General features: G+C 36.3%; 1 protein-coding gene across 1 annotated transcript in view; it reads right to left on the bottom strand.

Annotated features, from left to right (window-relative positions):
* LOC145686540 (endocuticle structural glycoprotein SgAbd-2-like) overlaps positions 1 to 18,344 on the bottom strand; it is a 90,291-nt gene extending 71,947 nt beyond the window's left edge. The window contains exon 1 of the mRNA XM_081759976.1: positions 18,245 to 18,344. Coding sequence (XP_081616102.1) covers positions 18,245 to 18,253 — 9 coding nt within the window. The 5' untranslated portion in view covers positions 18,254 to 18,344. The remainder of the gene's footprint in view (positions 1 to 18,244) is intronic.
* Between the last annotated feature and the right edge of the window lie 2,747 nt (positions 18,345 to 21,091).

Here is a 21,091-nt window from a genome sequence, read left to right as displayed (position 1 = left end):
GTATGCAAAATAATGGACAAATACAGGGCAGTATTTTAATCATCACGAAGCTATACAAAACGAATCATCATCATCATCATAGGTATTTTGCCATTATTGGCAGGTCACTTGCTGCAACTGAAAAGCTTTCTTGCTCTACGATCTTCCGTTAGCCTCTTCGTTTTCACGTTCGATTTTTCTGTTTTAATATCATCCACCAATTGTAGCCTCCATCTCCTCCTTCTCTTTCCTGTCACCATTTTCTCTAGCACGTTACTCATGATACAGCTCCTTCTTAGTCAATGTTCCAATCAGTTTCTGTTCCTCTTCTCGGAAATATCTATAATTAATCTCTTCTCCCCCACCCATTTCTAACACCCTCCCATTCGTTTTTGCTAGACCTAGAAAATTGGGATTATTAAATTATATATATATATATATATATATATATATATATATATATATATATATATATATATATATATATGTCTGTCTGAACTTAGCGAAGTCCGGCTTATCGAAGATATGCTTTTACGATTCCTGCCGGCATCGTGAAGCAATCTAAGGTAAAACCCAGTTATGACGGATTCAAATCCAGCTTAGGTATTACGTATTAGTATTACGAGTACTCCATCATAATTCACTTCTTTTACCATCATCCATTTATCAACATCTTTAGCTTAAACGGATATGGTACACAATACTAGTACAAATAGTAATAATAAAATTACCAAAAAATAAAGGTACAAAGTGTCCATCAGCAAAGTACACTACATATTCAGACAAGCAGAAATCAGAGTATAAGTTAAGTCTATTTTAAATGTATTAAATTGATTATAGGTCATTATAGTAAATTGCCTGGCTGAATGTTTGGCAAATAATAATAATAATAATAATAATAATAATAATAATAATAATAATAATAATAATAATAATAATAATAATAATCTTAGGACTCAGAAATAAGGGATAATTCGAAGCCAACATTCGCAATAACTGACAAGAGATGGGGACAAAATTGTTTTCTAAATTTTCTAAAGGAAGAATGTAATTGTTCTATTAAAATAGTTAAATTCGTGTATACTTTTTTCGTATTTTTACTTGTTCTGAGGTAAGTATTATGATTTTTTAATAGTGAATAACGTTTGAAGATAATAATTTATACTAGAGAATGGCTGTAGATGAATTTGTTAGTTATATAAATATCACTTCAAGCAAAACATTGAAGTACAAATGTTTTATAACTGTAGTTATGAGATTAAACAAATGAAAAATTTCTATTGTTTTTTTACAGAAGTCTTCTAAAATACTTATCTTCGAATCAGTGAAGCCATATCTGGCATCTTGGTGCTAGATCTAGCATAATTCACATGCATTTAGCATCTAGCATCTTAACTTTAACATCTTGGCCAAATCTAGCATAATTTCATTCTTCGCTCTGATGAACAGAAAAAGAACGAAAATTTAGATGGTTCATGGACCGTCGGGAATTATTCTTCTTAGCTGAAGCGATGGTTGGAACAATGAGACCAGGCAGTATTTCCGCGGTTGTAATGTATTGTTGAATTCAGAGAAATGTTCAAAAATAGCAAAACGTGACTCTACAAAACATATTTACTTAACCATAGTTTTATTACTGTCAACTGAAACCTGAATGTTTGGTTATCTGGGATGTTTCTGTCCCTTTCAATTTACAACTTGAGAGGGAAGGGATATGAGCGTCAGGGGACAGCTAGTAATATACTAAAAGAAATGCTTCAGGCCTGTGTCGGAAGCGGCATGTTGTGTATATATATTTCTTAAAATGTTATCCACTCGTAAAACATAAATTCGACCTTCCTCCCCTATAATGTGCCATTTACCAATTTATTTCATTATCATTCCTGACAGCGTCATATTAGCTTTGTACATAAATACAGTTGAAACACTTCATTAAAATAATGAAGATAAGTAGGGGGCGGGTCTTTAAAATTAGTTAGGAAAGATAATTTGAAAATCTGGCATAATTTATAAAAATCTAGCATAATTCAGACCCGTGTTTGGCATCATCGCGAGTCTCGAGTGTGGCAACCCTGCTTCGAATGATAATTCATCTCGAGTCAAATACAGCATGCATTAAAAATGCTATTTCACAATCCGACTGAAATTCTGGACATAGCCCAACCGAACAACTAATTAAACATTGGATGTATAGAGTCTGCAGCAAAAAATGAAAGTAACGATTAAATCTGTCAAAAACGTCTAACATAAAAAAAACCTACAAATTAATGCTAGAATTGCTTTACACATATGAGGCGCGCATACTCTACGGTGAATTCTTCATAGGGACATATAGTTTGGATTCCTGCTCCTAACAAATTTTCTTAGCAGCCATTATAGCTATTTTACTTGAAGTAAATGACCTCCAAATAGCCTATCAAGTCCATCCACGAAATTTTATTCATCTTCATACCCTTCTTGAATGTGTATAAGGATCATCAATGTCTACCATAATACCAAGTTTGGTCAAGATCGGATGAATTTTATTTAAAAGATTTAACGAGATTTCTTCATCTCATTAATTCCATAACCAAATTTAAAGGTCAACAATTGAAGAGCGAACGCTATGCAATTTTGGCCAAGATCAGAAGAATTTCATAATTACATAAAAATCTATCACCATCCCAATGTTGCTCAAGATCAGAGAAGTTCAATAATTACATAAAAGTCTATCACATCTCAATTTTGGTCAAGATTAGAGGACTACCGTAATTACGTCTATTGCCATCCCAATTTTTTGGTCAAGATCAGAAGAATTTCATAATTACATAAAAGTATATCACTATCCCAATTTTGGTCAAGATCAGAGGAATTTCATAATTACATAAAAGTCTATCACTATCCCAATTTTGGTCAAGATCAGAGGTATTCCGCCAATCGCGTGCAATATAGATATATACCATCCTTGTAATTGACTTTTTAAAAAAAAATGAAAGAAAAATCAATGAAAAACGTTGTAGTTTGCAATTAAAAACTCGGGTGATCTAGTATTGGCCATAATCGTGAAGTTTTTCGTCTCGTCTCGAAAAAAACATTACGTCACATTTACAAGATGAGACAAGAAATTTGTTATTTCGTGAACAACAGATTCATTACATCCCTGATTCCAGGTAATAGCAAATGCAATTCAGATCGAGTTATGTGCCTCAGTATAGTCTTGTTACTGTAGAAGAACGTAAACTACAAATAAACAAAAATTACTACAATAGCTTTCAGTTAAATGTTTGAAAATATATCTTTTAGTTAGAGGACGCAGAATGAAGTAAGGTGTAAATCGAACATTTAGTAGCTCTTGTCTTTTAAATATACTACACTAGTTTAGGTGAAAAATATAGATAATCCAATTCGTTCTTTGGATCAATGTGAAACATGTTTTTAATGAAAACTTAACAACAGTATTTTCAATCAATTCTAAGTATTGGAAAATAAACTTTTTATCTTTTTTTAAAAAAATAAATAAAAATTTCAAAAATAAGTAAGAACGATATTCTCAAATTTAGGAACTTTTTTGATTCTTCTTTCATGGGTAGTCACATCAGGAGCACCATTTGGGTTCCAAGGGGTCAATTGCACCCTTCCCTTGAATTTCACATTTGCATACATTTTAATCCATGGATACCAATGAAAAACCTGAAAATCCACTGACATTTAGGATTTCAACCCTCCTTTCCCCCTTCCGTTTCCCAAGCAAAGTCTCAAATGACGCTGCCCAGTTACATTTACAGAACATATCAGGTAAACAATTTATTAGAATAAAAATCAGAGAGGGCAAACAATTTCAATATTCGGGCATACTATTCAATCTCACAATGTTGAAAATTTGTGACATTGAATAGTAGCGCAGGAGTTAAAAAATATATCAAAGTCGTTACGGATAATCTTTAATCGAACAAACTTTTGAATACGCTTTTCCTGAAAACTCGAACAAAGTGTAGTTCACTGAATCTTACTCTTTTAGAATAAAGAATAGAGTTAATAAAAGCTGTAGTTAGTGAATGCTGTTTTTCGCCTGTTCATTTAGTGGTGCAGGAAGACACGAAGAGGAAATTTGTAAGATCGTTCAAAGCACTTGTTTTTATAACCGACTACAATATGTCACCGTAATCAAGGATAACACTGAGGTCATCACAGACGCCTGCACCTATACAAAAATTAATTACCTATAAGATGCTTTCAAAATCCACGGATGACACAGAGAAAGCTTCCATTCCAAACACTAAACTTAAGAAGGATGAGAAAATAGATGATATGAACACTACCTCAGACGTAATCAAAACTTGGACATACATATATGATTGCCCTCCTACCCAGGACTAATAAATTATAACAAGTAATAACTAAAGATTGCAGCAAAAATTTGCTTTACTATTCATGAAAGGATACACAAAAACTAAGTACGAGCTTCCGGACGATTACAAAGTATGCAGAATATCTGTTCCCACCAACAGCTACAATATGGCACCGAAAACTGAGAAAGTCAAAGCAGTTATTCGCCACCTTGCAACCGATACCAACCCTGAAGTCATCACAACAGCACTCAAAAAGAAGGATTACACATTACTCTCCGTTTCACAAATACGAACCCAGAATTGTGAAGGCGGGAAAGGGGAAGTCCCCATATTCCACTATTCTTGATTACATTGAAGAAGACTCTACAAGCTACCAGAATCTTCAAAGAAAACTTGTTACTACACATGAAAGTTTGCATAGAGTCCTACAAGAGAAATACTACTTGCAATGCTTCACATGCTAAAGATTTGGGCACTCAGAAGCAACTTGCCAAGCTCTGCAAAAAGGAAAACACCACTAGCAAGCACATTCTCACAATTAGCACCTCTTCAAGACCCCATTGCTACACCCGCTTCAAGACCTGTGCTTACAATATCACACACTATCGCAGCTTCAACACCGAAAACGTCTCCTGATGATAATTCATCTTCTGGAAACATCATCCAAAATATTAAAGAACTTCTTCAACTTCTGAAGGATTTAAACCTGACCAACGTAGTGCACCTACGCACCTACATGCCAAACCTGAAAGCCGTCCCAGATCTATTCAGCAAATTCATTATCCTCACGGATTTCTTCTCTGAACTATTATGGTAGAATCAAGAAGCCTTTTTAGCACTTTGGCGCTTCATTACTTATTGTAGGAAGCATTTTTCTTGTATTATTTGTATTGTTCTGTATTATTGTATTTTGTAATTTTGTATTGTAAACGGCTAAAATCTATAAATGAATAAATCCTCCTAACCATGTCCCAATGAAAACTAGAAATAAATAAATGTTCATGGCCTAAGAGAAGGCGTTACCTTCTGTGGCCCACCTTTTTTCAGATGGGAATTAAATTACACTTAAAAAGGAAAAGTAGGTTGCTATTATGATGCGTTTTCTAGATACGTAATTCTCTTTTATAAATCTTAAATTTTCTTTCAACTCCAAATACACCCAAAAAGAGTAGAGGAAATGTAGAGCAATGCAAATCTCATTTAGAAATTTTCACTCATTACGAGCGTCAAACTGAAGAGTTCTTAAACTTGTTATCGTGGACTGACAACTTTGAATTAAAATCCTAGATGTAACTCGTTTGATCTGTCTGTGCACTAATGCATAGACCATGCGTCACCGATTCACAGACTTTCATGTGCTCTTGCGTCATGATGTTAAGTATTTTATTTCATAACACAGATATAACCTGAATTGCAGGGGAGACAGATAGCAAACAAGTCTCATTATTCTTACTTTTATTTATAGGATTTAGATTTCTGGTCTTTCGGCATCTAAGGCCATTCAGCCCTTCACGATTTGAGGGATGACGTCCCTCGGCGAGCAAACAGTCCGGAGAAAGAGAAGGAAGAAAGGATTGGAGAAGGAAGGAAGCGGCCTGGGAGCTATAAGTTAGGTACCACCGCGGCATTTGCCTGGTGTGAATGAGGAAAACCTCATTCAGGGTGGCTGGACTGAAAAAGCGTGTTACACTTTTTCGACCGAGTGACCCCACCGGGAATCGAGCCCTCCTTTTATTTATAGTCATTGAAATATTAATTTAATTACTTAGAAAACTTCCTCAACTCAGTCCTGCTACAATCGAAGGGCTATGGAAACATAGATGTAGCACGGTCAACACGGTGATGCCCGGTCAGTGCGTCAGCTCTCAGGTGTCGCTATATCTGACTTACTAGACCTGAGTTCACTACTTCTTAATAAACGTAGTTCCCCAATTGCCTCATGATGATGAAAAAAATTAAATAAATTATTTCAGTTTTATGACACACGATTATGTCTTGAAGGCTAAGGGAGATTGTAATAAACAAAATGGGGGGGGGGGATAAAGGAATTGGAAGAAACCAGAAGAACACGTGAAAACCCTAGCAATGATGGTGTCCACCACAAAACCCACTAGGTGCGACCTGGGATCAAACCAGACACAACGCACTAGAATGAAACCACACATTTACCACTGAGCCACCACAGACCTTCATGATAACGAGTCAACACCAGAAAATGTTAATTGTCCAATTGGAAGTAGAATCAGGGACACTCGCTACGAAGTCGCTTGAGCTAAAATTCGCCTAAGCAAGTCGACAAAATTAAATAACAATTGAGTGACCTGTTACTTTTTAACGCTCTTACTCGCATCAGCAGACGATACATTTTGATGCTTATACTAACGAGAAAGAACCCCTTCTTCCCAAAAGTAGAAGAGCTCAGTTCACGTTGAAATCTTATGTAAGGTTAAATGGAAGCAAGCTTTGTTTCTGTCATGACCAGAGATAAAAGTGAGGGGGAACGCGGGGGGACGCCGTCTTCCCACCTCCAAAAATGTAAGAAATGTCCCCCAGTTCCTAAAGTATTTCAATGGGCAAAGATAGCCAGGGGTACGGCGTGACGTCATGCCGCTACCTACCGTCCCTTTACCTTTTCAGACCCACTTTTATCCCTGGTGACTATACAATACTTCTGATAAATTATAACAAAGGTAATATTAAGGGAATAACAAATTAATATACTGCACGTTAGCAGAATCAAATTTGGATATCACTATACTAAGGGAAGGTAGGCTTAATAGCGCATCAACCCCTTCTCTACGCTACTGGTCTACAATGTGGATTTATGCATATTCTTTCAATAGTATATTTGAATAAAATATACCAATTTTAGTAACAGTTCTCACATTTGTGTCTATCGCGCACGTTTCGAGTTTTGTTCTTTTATCAAATGCAATGTGAATCCATTTTTTACTATTTTCTACGGTTTTAATATTTTATATGTAGTTCTTCTAATATCGGAATGCATTACTTAGTGTGGTTATTTTTCTTGCTTCTACTTTTTATTTGAAATCATAACGATCATTTTAACCATATTACAACATAATAAACCACGCATTGACTTTTAGTGCTCGTATGTTCTGTTCACACTGTGAAATGCAGAAAAGCACTAATACTTCCGCTCCCGACAACTCTTTAAACCAGTAACAGCATATAAGCACACGACAGCGACTTCCCAAAACAAACACAAATTTGTCCGATGGAGATCTATGTCACCTCAGTTATTTTTGTATCGCGGAGTAACATATGAAAATGGTCGAAAACGACCGATATTAATTTCGAATCCATACTTTTTTGAGGGTGGCTGAAATGAATAGAGACGTCCAAGTTCATCCCCATTTGTCGAGAGTGATTTGAAAAATAAAATGTTCACTGAGAAAAATTCATTATTCGAATAACGGTATGTTGTACAAATATAGGGAATCCTTAAGTTTACTACAGAAATCAGTACGAAGCATACGTTATCCATATACTACATACGGCCTGCCCTTAGACTTTACATCATGCCGTTGCAGGATGTCTGACATCCAACAATCTTCCATATATTACTTATGTATAAGTATGTTACATGCGTCAGTTATATGTTACATGCGTGTATATGACATCCTGACCGCCTACGTACTGTACAATTCTTTCGTCGTAGTGAAAGGACGTTTGTTCGGAACACTTTTATGGAAAGTACGTGTAAAATCTACCTTTTCAGTTATACGTTTGCTGTACGTTAAGTCCAAAAACTACAGGATTTACACACGTAACCTAGGTTTTTACATACACCACATAAGTCTTTTTTTTTTTTCTCACGAGGGAACCTACCCAAGTGTAACTCTGACTTCGAATCGAGACTATGGGCGTTGGATACCTTATCCCAAAAGAACATAACACGAAAAGGGATACATCCTCGATCGCAACCGTTACAGAGATATAAGCGTGAAAAGTTAGAAATTGAGCTCCATACTATACATTACAAAGTCAGATTCCGGGTCAGATTTTTTGGAAACGGTCAGGTAAGGAAACTCAGCGAATACATATCAAATTAGTGTGGGGAGCTCAGAACCTTTTGAATGTAGAATTTGTGTCCCCGGGGCACTCGCAGGGTCCCAGGCAGGGTCCAACTCAAAATTTGCAAATGTAACCGGGAGTCAAGTAGCATATTGTATGAAAGCTATTGTTAAATAAAAGAAGATAGAACAATTCTCAACTCTCTACGATAACTGTGCAAACGGGTAACTGGTCAAAACGTCAATACAACCTATATCAGAAAATCTATAACCACGCTTCTAAATCCGTTAAGTTGCGACAATAACAAAACATAAAAACACGTTTAAAAGTGCAAGGTATTGAAGTAAAGCAAATTGCTGCAGAGTCTCTCTCTCAAAAGCATCCTCCGATATATTTTATTTCTGCACCATTATTTCAGGTCTCTCCAACCCCACTCCTCTCCAAGTTGCCTCACAGTTTCAAGGTCGCTCCTATTCGTCTTTACCATCATGTTTCTCGTTCAGCAAATCCTCTGATAGAAATTTCACGGTGCAATCTGTGAATCTGGGGTCCCGATCCGCGACGGATATACCGTTGCCTTTTGACCTTCTCACCCTCCACGACGATTGCGATTGACAATGTATCTTTTCTCTTCTAGAACACGAAATCCAATGGTCATGGTTATTCTATTGTCCATTGGTCATTCAAAAGTCACACTTATACTTGGATAAGGTTCGTTGAGCGACTCTGTGAGGACTCTGCAGCAATTTGCTTTACTTCAATACCTTGAACTTTCAAACGTGTTTTTTTTTTTTTTTTTTTTGTTTTGTTTTGTTTTGTTATTGTCGCAACTTAACGGATTTAGGAGCGTGGGCATAGATTTTCTAATGCAGGTTGTATTGACATTTTGACCAATTGCCCGTTTGCACAGGGTTATCGTAGAGAGTTGAGATAGCTTTCATACAATATGCTACTTGACCCTCGGTTACATTTGCAAATTTTGAGTTGGACCCCGCCTGGAACCCTGCGAGTGCCCCGGGGACACAAATTTTTCATTCAAAAGGTTCTGAGCTCCCCACACTAATTTGATATGTATTCGCTGAGTTTCCTTACTCGACCGTTTCCGAAAAATCTGACCCGGAATCTGACTTTGTAATGTATAGTATGGAGCTCAATTTCTAACTTTTCACGCTTATATTTCCGCAACGGTTGCGATCGAGGATGTATCCCTTTTCGTGTTATATTCTTTAGGGACAAGGTATACAACGGCCATAGTCTCGACTCGAAGTCAGAGTTACACTTGGATAGGTTCCCTCGTCAGTGTAAAAAATGAAGATTATGTCGAATTGTTAGTTTTCTGGGTCGGGGAAACGTCTGATCCATTTGAAATGACTTGGAAGATAGATACTACCCACTTCAAGCTGAACCAATGGAGAGTCGCATAATATTATTGAGAACTAATTCTAGAAATCAAATAATTTCTTCTCTTGTGCAGAGATCTCTTAAGTATATAGTTCCTTTCTATTACATTTTTTATTATAGATTTATTGTATTATAGCATCTGTATTCAATCGTAATAATAGGCAAGTGCTTCTTCTATAAATAACATTTAACAGTTTAAAAACTGATCATTTATAAAATATGTCAGGCATATCTTAGTTTTTGCCTTTTTTGATTTCCGTTACAGTAAGTATTAAGAGGGAAAAGTGGTAATATATATATAAAAAAAAGTGGATGGCAAATTATTCATGATTCTCTCTCGAAAGCAATATTGAGATCTGGTTCTGCTCTATTTTGTTCAGTACTATAATAGTATATGAAGCAAAGGACCTGTAGCAAAAATAACCCCCGTCGAATTATTACATGATTTGCCCTTAGAACTCAATTTTTAAGCCCCGATGCCTAGACAATATACACTATGTGATCAAAAGTATCCGGACACCTGGCTGAAAATGATTTACAATTTCGTGGCGCCCTCCATCGGTACTGCTTGAATTCAATATGGTGTTGGCCCACCCTTAGCCTTGATGACAGCTTCCATTCCCGCAGGCATACTTTCAACCAGGTGTTGGAAGGTTTCTTGGGGAATGGCAACCCATTCTTGACGGAGTGCTGAACTGAGGAGAGGTATCGATGTAGGTCGGTGAGGCCGACACGAAGTCGGCGTTCCAAAATATCCCAAAAATGTTAATCAAGCCAGGACTCTGTGGAGGCCAGTCCATTACAGGGATGTTATGGTCGTGTAACCACTCCGCCACAGACAGTGCAATATGAACAGGCACTCGATCGTGTTGAAAGATGCAATCGCCATCCCTGAATTGCTCTTTAACAGTGGGAAGCAAGAAGGTGCTTAAAACATCAATGTAGGCCTGCGCTGTGAGAATGCCACGCAAAACAACAAGAGGTGCAAGCCCCCTCTAAGAAAAACATGACCACACCATAACAACACCACCTCCGAATTTTACTTTTCGCACTACACACGCTGACAGATGACGTTCACCGGGCATTCGCCGTACCCACACCCTGATATCGGATAGCCACATTGTGTACCGTGATACGTCACTCCACACAACGTTTTTCCACTGTTCAATCGTCCAATGTGTACGCTCCTTACACCTGCGTGATGTGTGGCTTATGAGCAGCCGTTCGACCATGAAATCCAAGATTTTTCACCTTACGCCATAGTACTTGAAGTGGATCCTGATGCAGTTTGGAATTCCTGTGTGATGATCTGGATAGATGTCTGCCTATTACACTTTACAATCCTCTTCAACTGTCGGTGGTCTCTGTCAGTCAACAGACGAGGTCGGCCTGTACGCTTCTGTGCTTTATTTGTTCCTTCACGTTTCCACTTCACTATCACATCAGACAGTGGACCTAGGGATGTTTAGGAGTGTGGAAATCTCGCGTACAGACTTGTGACACAAGTAACACCCAATCACCTGACCACGTTCAAAGTCCGTGAGTTCCGCGGAGCACCCCATTCTGCTTTCTCTTGATGTCTGATGACTACTGAGTTCGCTGATATTGAGTACCTGGCAGTAGGTGGCAACACAATGCACCTAATATGAAAAATGTATGTTTTGGGGGGTGTCCGGATACTTTTGATCACATAGCGTAGTTGTACTATACTGTCCAATCTGACGGAGTAAAATATTTGGTACTTTGTAAATTTACACTATAAGACAGTAAAAATCAACATTTTCGTTTAAAATAAGAACTTACGGACTGATTTAGTAGCCACAGATTATGTCCATTGCTTAGGGTTGCCATTCGTTCCGGAAAATCCGGAACCGTCGGGGAATCGAGATCTGCTTTCCGGCGTCCCGAAAATATTTCTCGGGACGTTTAAATGTCCTTGGATTTCAGGAAAGAAGAAAGCAAGAGAATATTATAGTTTGCTTTTTCATATGATTAGGTATATATAATTATTCTCTTAAGAGAAATAAAGTAAAAAAATCAACGAAAAAAGTTCTTTGAAGATAACAAATGCTGCCAGAACATATTGTTAATGAATTAACTGTTCTAAAAAAATAAAATAAAATAAAGGATTTAACACGAACAGACGAAACTTGTGAAAGGAAATATCATACCTTGAATGAGCTGAAATACTCTGAAAGACACGAAACGTAACAGATCCTAACAAGTTTAAAAGAAAGAAAGAAAAAAAAAAAGCTTACCGGAGGGAACGGGTAAATTATCTGCTTACGCTTGCTTATACTCAAAATCATCATCTTAATTACTGAGAAGGTCTACTAAAATTATTAAAAATGTGATTACGTAATACTTGAATAACTCTATCTAATGGAAGAAAGCAAATTAGTATATAACACTTCGTTTCATTTTAAGCATTTCAAAAATTCTCGTAATTTAGTAGCGTCCCGGATTTTTATTTTTGAAATATGGCAGCCCTACCATTGCTCCCAAAGTCCATTAAATCAAGGATGGTTAATTGTCGGATGAGTGTAGATGGCCATCCCTAGTAGGACTTGTGCCGTAATTGTAGGATCCAGCTCTTGGAAACGAGATAGTATGAAATGAGGCACGGTCTACACAGAGAGGCTTAAATTTGCATGATGGTCTATGCATCTGCCAAATGTGCACCGGGTTCAAGATTCAAGAAATGTTCAGAACCCAACTTAATAGTTGGGCCGTGTCTTCATAACCTCGCTATTGTATAAGGTTGCAAAAACCAAAACTCAAATCAAACTGTATGGCCATCAGTAGAAGAGGTCAAATAATGGGAAGAACAAAGACATTTTCCTGCAGTGTTGCCACAGTCTTAGCTCCGGAGTGGGCTGAAAAATAGTACCAAATTGGAACAAAAAGGGCTGAATTCATTATTTTATATCAGTGTAATATATGGCTATGTAACACGAAACTGAAAGAGGTAAAGTTCTAGAACCGCCCCTTTCCCTCTCTTCCAAGAGTAGAAATCAAGAAAGTACTCTTTAAAAAAAAAGAAAAGAAAACACTTTTTAAAAACGTCCAAAGGAGGACCCCGAACAACCATGAAAGTAGATGAAACTTTTACTACGACACGTAAATTATAAATTTACTTGAGCACACGTTGATCTTCTTTAGAATATTCAACACTTGGTTTGTGCTTCTTCTTTTAATATTTCAAACAAATTTCCATCACACTGCTTCCTTCTCGTCTCCTTCATGCGCGGCGCAAATGCGCCTATCTAGCGTCATTTCTTTCCCGGCACAGTTTGAATTACGAATTTTCCACACAAAGTTCGTAGCGTTATGCGGTGCAACATCACAGAATTATTATTCAACAGCATTTTTTAAGAGTCCAACACACAGTATGAGTAACGTAAGATGTAAAAAAAAAAAAAAAAAAAAAAAAAAGTCTTACTGACACTTTTGGAATGTGACAAGTATTTGTTAAATGATGCTGAATTGGGTAGAATTGTACCAACTTTTTCACAAAAGGGGCTGAAAATGTCAGCGTGGTACCAACAGGCCGATTAATGACAAAAAGGACTGAATTTGGTACAACTGTACCAAGTGTGGCAACACTGTTTTCCGGCAAAAGTAATGAAAATTCAGTGAAAACGATTCTTGGTGACACATTAGAGTTCCTGTAGTTAAAACCAAAAAAGAATGAAAGAATACTTCAGGCATACTACAGTGTGAATATATGTAGACAAATAACAGTTAATTAGTTTTCCACAATAAAATCACTACAAATTAATGTGGAAACAAAATCCTGTGATTTAATGTTTTATCAGTATCTATTAACCTTCATTAACATCATGCTTTTACATATTTCATGAAACTTGAATGTATGCTACGGTAGATGTGAGAAAGTACAATTAAGTTAATTCCAAGCGAAATTAGTTTTTCAAATATTTATAAAATTATCACATTTGTACTGAAAGAAAAAATATTGTTTTGTAATTATTATTATTATCATTGTTTAGTGACTTGAAATTAAGTATAAGAAGGACATCTGTAACTTCTGCCCTCTACTGGACTTACGTTTCACTTCGGAGGAGATAAAGAAGTAGTGATAATATTTAAATATGGCAGTCATAAAATGGTTCATCAATAGTTTGGGAGAGACAATAGTTCTACGTTATTTTGTGCAATGCAATGACAAATTGGTCCAATATAAACCAGTGGTGGTTTCGAATGTGCTTATTACCAAATGAGTACATGTTTGCTGTTTATAAGTTGAACAGTAAATAGTGTCTTCCAGGCCCGTATCCAGGGGTGGTCTAGAGGTGATGCCCCACCCCCCTAAATTTTTGCTCCCCCCCAAAAAAATTACTGTAGGCTTGCAAATGAACTATAATATGGTAATAAACTATAATATAGTTGGATCGCCCTTCCCTAACTTCAGCCAGCCCCCCCCCCCCTAAATTTTGGGGTTGGCTAGCGGCCTAGGTCTTCTAATCGAAATTCTGACGATATTGTTTGTTTCATTCCTACAAATATTAATAGTTAAACTGACAAGAAGATAATGTTGTAGAATCCATAAATGAAGACAATGTTGCTCAAAGATCACCACTAGTAACTTTTTCCTTTGTTAGATGTTTAATAGGTAGTTGAGAATATTAAAGAAAATTAACAATTTCCAATTTAATAAGCCTTATGCTATTAACGCAATTTCAGAATCTACTAACAGTGGGGGCACGGTGCATCAGTGGTAGTTTGCTTACCTCTGGTGTGTTGGGTCCCTAGTTCGATCCCCAGACAACTAAGTTGGGGTGTACAACATGGTTTCCATGGGTTTTCTCGGAGTATTTCCTTTTCTTCCCACTTTCGCATTTCACCAGTTCATCCATCACCATTCACTTGGTTTCATCATCGTCTCCTTTAGCCTAAAGGACACAACCGTGGGACGTTAAACCGAAATATTATTCGGAGGAATTATACGCAGTAGGCAGGAGGATAAATTATGTTAAAATTTGTAAAACTAACTCGTAAAATTGAACTGAATTTACAGAAAATTCGGGATTTCGAAGGAGGGGTTCTGCCCGCCAAGCCCACTCCCTACGTACGTTCATGATAAAAAAAACAACGGTCCAAATTTACTACATTGCTTGCTGACATTCAGTTACAGGAATTAGCTATTCCATCTGAGTTTTCAGCACGTTGTACGCTGTAAATTAAAATTATGCTAAATTACAATCTTATTTTAGTTTGTCCAGAATTAACTCCAAATTTCACATCATGTTTCACATCACGAACTTTGTTACACAGGCAAACAATAGCGCAGATATCGACATATCAGGCAAGGATACATATTACCGTAACTGTCTGTTATTAGAATAAGCTTGACGAACAGACGAAGACGTTTATTATTAAAATGCTTCCATTATCGCTGTTTATAATATGATGACAAAATTCCAATTATTATGCTTCAGATTCGAGTTATCGCGGTTGCGAAATGTGACGTACTACATATGCAACCAGAATTACATTTAATTTGAATCCCCACTCTCCGTTATGTCTTTGTTTTTATCCTATGAACAGCAGTACGAGTTAAATTTAAAGTACGTAGCCCTATACAGATAAAGGTTAAAGGCAGAATCTCCTGCAAAATCTTTTCTGAGAAAGAGGGACAAAAGAACAACATAATGCGAATTCGCAAGTATACATTCCCTAATGGAAATAAGATGCAAATTGAGAATGGTCCGTCAAATTGAAAGATCATTTATCTTTCACTTTATTGCTTTAAATGAATCCCTAAGACGTTCTGAATAGTTATTATTCTGTCGGATACCCAAATAAATGTGTACAGATTGATAATATGAGTGCAAAGTAATGTGTTCTATAAGTGATTAGGGATTATCCTGTTACCTGCTATCCCATTACATACAATTACTTAATCATGAAATGCACTCGTTGTGCCTTAGAAATTCTTGGGTTGCATTCATGGGAGCAGATTCACTTTGTGAGGGCTACTCTTACGGGCATAAATGTCATAGAAACGACTGTGCAAAAAACACAAAGCAACTTGTGCTAGCTGGTCACTAAAAGCAAGAATGCTAGGAACTCAGCAGGGGGTCCACGTAGTAGCGTGGGGGTGTGTCCACAGGGAGCAAGCTCGTCAGCGACGAAGGGTATGCCAATAAGCGAGAATAGTAAAAGAAACACTTGACATCGCATAAAATCACATAGTTAGGTTAGAGCAGGGGTGCCCACAAAGGGGGCTATGACGCAAACTGCGTCATTGAAATATTTGGAGGGGGGTTAAAATCTATATAAATATGTTTGATGAGGGGGTAAAATTAATCGAAAAGAAGATTTTTTCATGGAAGAACACCTACGGATAGACAATTGGGGGGGTGCGTCATAGACCTAAGGGGGGGTGGGCACCACTGGGTTAGAGTACTTGTAATGGTTTTACACTTGTAACTATATACTTGTAAACATAAAATAATAGTTTCCTACATTGTGCAGAAATATTCCACCGGTGGAAATTAGTATGTTATACAGTCATCTTTGATATACACTACATATTTACAGTAAGTAGTCCTTGTAATGATTAGACACTTGTAGCATTACACTTGTAAACATGAAATACTGGTTTCATACATCGTAGAAAATTCCTCCAACAGTAGAATTTATCCAACAGTACACAACCATCTTTCATATGCACACTCACTCACTTTAACTGTAAAATTACATTTTTTATGATGAACTATTTTTAGTCAGTACCGCGCATAATAGGTGTATTTCATGTATAACAGTTATTATTGACTCACATTGAATAACTTGATTAATTGCAGTAAATATTTTAAATACTGTAGTGGATAAGTAAGCAATTTAATGTGTTTTGACATGTATTTCGATGAACTGAATTTTTTTGGAATATTCATGGGAGGGCAATTGTATTCCTTGCCAAGGGCTCCTATGTTGTGATTTCCAGGGGGGGGGCAAGTATAAGCGACGTTTCAAATATAGTTTCAAATTTTGCTGTAACTAATGTAAAAATTCTATTGGGTTTTCGATATTCCCAAGTACAATTTCCTCTAGGAGGGGTGAGCGCCCTTGTTTCTTGCCCTTCATTTCCTCCTGTTGCGGGCGCCCATGGTTAAAGAATAATTTTGTTTTTGTAAGTGAACCTTCATTTCACTTAACTCATAGTTTAACACATTTCTTTTTTCACCTCATTTACAAAGTTTCATTAATATAGTAGAAAAAAATTCTTGGCAACGACATCTACTGTTTATCTCCGTTATCGTGGTAACAGTAACTGCGGAAATAGACGTATTCTTGTATTTACAAAAATAAGAAAGAATAAAAAAAAAGAGAGAAAAGTATGTTTAAAAGTCTCATGTAAATCCATAAATAATGAGAAAATGTGACCGATTGAGTGAATGGACATCAAACTTTGTAATAATTGTGTGTAGATGGCATGGAGGGATATATCAATTTTCTCTAGCACTTTACAACAACAATTGCTAATTACTCTATTACATTTGTTTCCAATCTCGTTCGTCTGGCGCTCCCGTTTGTAAATCCTCCATGTTTCTCATCCCTATCCCTCCTTCTAATAACAAAGACAAAATTTCAAGCATGTACGTTCTATAAAGCTCGCCGAAGCTAAATTAACCCTGCGTTAGGCGCGTATGATTTTGTTGCACGATTAGGCGCGTGGGTGACAGGTGTCACCCACCTATTAAAACATACTGCTGCAGAGATAATTTATTTTTTACGAACTGTAGACAGGGAACAGAAGTATGCTACTGCCGCCACATCAAACACTAACAATTAACGTTCAGCTACTGAAATGTGCGACTCCGAACACCATCACAAAGTGTTGCCAGCGTGAGACAAAAATCACTGGGGGACACCTGTCACCCACGCGCCTAATCTAGGGTTAAAATGGTCAATAAAATTTATGCTTTTAAAATTAATTTTCATTTTACAGTTTGTCAGTAGTTTGCGGCCCCTAGCTCTCTTAATGGACACAGTACCTTAACATTCTACGATAAGTATCATTCCATTAACGTATTATAAGGCTATTAAAAGCAAATCGTAAGGACAAAATTACGCTTGCAAGGGCACAATATTTTACTGAAATAAATGAACTAAAACTAATTTAATGTTGTCCCATTTTAAAGACAATGACAGAAAAATTATTGCCGTTATGAAGGCCCACTATAAGAAAGATGTTTGAAGCATTTTTTTTTTTAAATTAACTTCTATTTTAATGTAAGAACTGATTTCAAAAATTAAGTCTAAAACAGCATTTCGTATGATGAACAGTGACACAGTTTTACAACATATCAGTCCCCTTCGCAAACCCTACATGACGATATCATTATATTCCAATTAATGCATTTCACTTGATGCACTCGCACTAATAAATCTAACAATAGTTTTTTATTATTAACACAAAATTCATACCACAATAAAACAATAAAGAAGATCGAAATTAAAAAAAGGAATCCTACCAGTTTCATGATTCCTATGTGTAATTCAAACAAAGAAAGATATTGCGATATCGTATATTCCTTCCTTATATCCGGGAGAAGTAGGTTTTCGCCACTAAAACCATCAAATAAGCATATGCGAAAGTTTCTTTGCGGTTTCATTATATTTATACCAAGCTCATCTGGATTGGTTCATTGCTGTTGGTCCAATTAGAATCAGCAAGGTGACCTCTTGGGGTTACCAGAAAAATAAGGCGGTGCTCGAGAAAAAATATTATGCTGTAAAAGAAGCAGCAAAGATGGAGAAGAAGGGGAGGGGATATTGTGAAGTTTAGACATGACGGTGTTTAAATAGATAGAGAGAAAGAAAAGAGTGAGAAACACTACGTGAAGATAAAGAAAGAAAAAGAAAAAAAAAAGCTCCTTTTAGCTATTTTGTTTGGTTCATGGTAAAGTATGTCACCTTGCAGCAGAAGCGACGCTCGTTAAAAAATTAAAAAAAGAAAAGAAAGAAAACAGATATAAACATAAAGAACTAAAGAAAAGAAGGCGCGCGCGGGAGTTTCCGCATGAAGCCCGCCCAAAAAGCAAAAGTTTCCGTTGACGTAACACTTGGTTCTCTTGAGACTCGAATGATTGGAAGAGAAGCATTCAGATTCTCAGCAGGAACAAGGGAGGGGTTCATAAAGAAAATATATTGACGTATTATTCTTCATAAAGTAATTGATCATATAACAGTTGAGAACATCTCATGGCGTGAGTAGATTGCTCTTGTTTTAAGCCCTCAAGAGATACGTTGTCCATAAGGCGAACAATCACAGGTCACGACAGTGAAAGTTAGGTTCATTTTTGCAGAAAGAAGCCGTCCTTAACAGTACTTACTCTTCTGGGAAAGAAATATCCTACGAGAACATTAAGAGAAAAAATGAAGAAGGAGAGATGCTGGTAGGAGGTGCTTAGCAACATAATATGTGAAAATTTTTTAGCAGCCGGAAGTTACGTAAACAAATTACGAAGACGAGGCAGGTATGATTCCTCAAATGTATTTTAGCATTCATGACGAGCCAGAAGCTATGAACGGTCAATTGTGAGTTCACATAGCGATTAATCATCACCCAAGTTTAAGAAAAAAGTTTTTTTTTTTAAATGAATGATTATTGTTATATAGTATTCTATTATCCTTAGGATCAAGGAGATTTCTTAAGAATATTTTTACTGGTTTTAGTGCTACACAATATTTATCTACCTTTGTTTCACAAACGCTTACAGATAATTTGAAGTTCGTTAGGATGAAAATCTCAATTCTGAAGAATACTACGTTTTACACACGTATTCATTACACGAAAGGAAAAAATCGTGAATATATACATTTTTTTTTTCGTACTCTAATAAACACCTTGGAAGTTGTTTTACCATTTATAAGTCTCCTGAAATAGTTCTAATGAACGCGAAAAAAGAAGCTAAATGTGCGTCTCAAGATGAAAAATGCCAATTATTCTCATTATGAACTAAGAAAGAGCAGGTATCCGGAATATAGTTCGAAAGGTCATATGAAAAAAAAATAGTCGGTGTAGGTCTACTATTCTTGACCACGTCAAGGACTTCGCATTGTAAAAGAACGTGTATGTGTGTGTGTATATACATATACTGTACATGCATTTAGATTGCGTCTACCGGATAATTAGTTTCTTGCTTTGAAACTTAATAGGGGGAAATTATCTCGTCTTCAGTGATTCAGAAACCTCGCGATCGTTACCTATACAATTGAAAAGCGCAGATGGTAGTACAATATATAGAGTACATATGAGAAAAATTTAAATATCATACTTAAAATTGTACGGTTGCGAAACAATTAAGTGGTCGCTTATTTTAAGGGAAGAACACAGGCTAAAAGTGTTGAAAATTAAATCCTAGAAGTGAATATTCGGGTCCAAGACGGACGGGAATGAAAACTGGCGGATACTTCTTAACATTGTCAGGTTCATTATTTGAACCTGTTCTTGGGACGCTGAATTCACATTAAAAAATGTATTTGGTATACTCGTACCCTAAGGATATTTTTTATCTGTATTGAAAGTGGATATTGAACTATTTTTTAGTACTTTTTCTTTCTCTTTTTCCTTTTTTCCAAAATTTAGGTCTACTCTATTGTTCACATTCTCACCAATTATCTTGTTAGAGAAGACTGCAATAGAGTATTCTTAATCAACTAAATAAGTAACTTTTGTTCCATACTGTGAAACTGTGATATACTTTCAAATTTCACGAATTCAATATAGAAACCGAAATTGATTGATTTATCCTTACTGGCTTCAATGGATGGATAAAGTCAGAGGTTGAACCTGTTCTTGGGACGCTGAACCTACATTAAAAAGGTTATATGATATACTCATATCTTAAGGATTTTGTAAATCTATATTGAAACCAGATATTAATCTATTTGTTATTATTTCCAATCTCAATAAATAAGAGTAGAAGCCGAAGCTGTTCTTCGGACACAGAATCCATAAAAAAAAGAACCACTTTGTTAGAAAGGAACTTTAAAACCAAAACAATTTAGGTTAAGTCTAAGCCAATCTTTTTTAGTTTTCGAGAGAGGAACGGATAATCTAGAACTGTGCCACAAATTACTCTTAACTTGTATTCACAACTGAGTACCTCCACATTCATAAGAGTACGCTTTTAAGCACTGAGTAGGCATCCGTACAAAACTAAACATCAACACACTATTTACTCAAGAGGTATTTATTACTCTCTACTACCACTTTTCTTAAATCTGATTCTAATGGTGCTCCAACTATTTCTCATATAACAGTATTAACATACTGAGAGAAATAGATTCCGCTACATGAGAGAACATACGAGACT

The sequence above is a fragment of the Thermobia domestica genome, chromosome 5 (genome assembly GCF_964235325.1).
Source record: "Thermobia domestica chromosome 5, izTheDome1.hap1.1, whole genome shotgun sequence".
In the NCBI taxonomy this organism is placed as follows: Eukaryota; Metazoa; Arthropoda; class Insecta; order Zygentoma; family Lepismatidae; genus Thermobia; species Thermobia domestica.
This window is presented reverse-complemented; position numbering and strand designations above follow the sequence as displayed.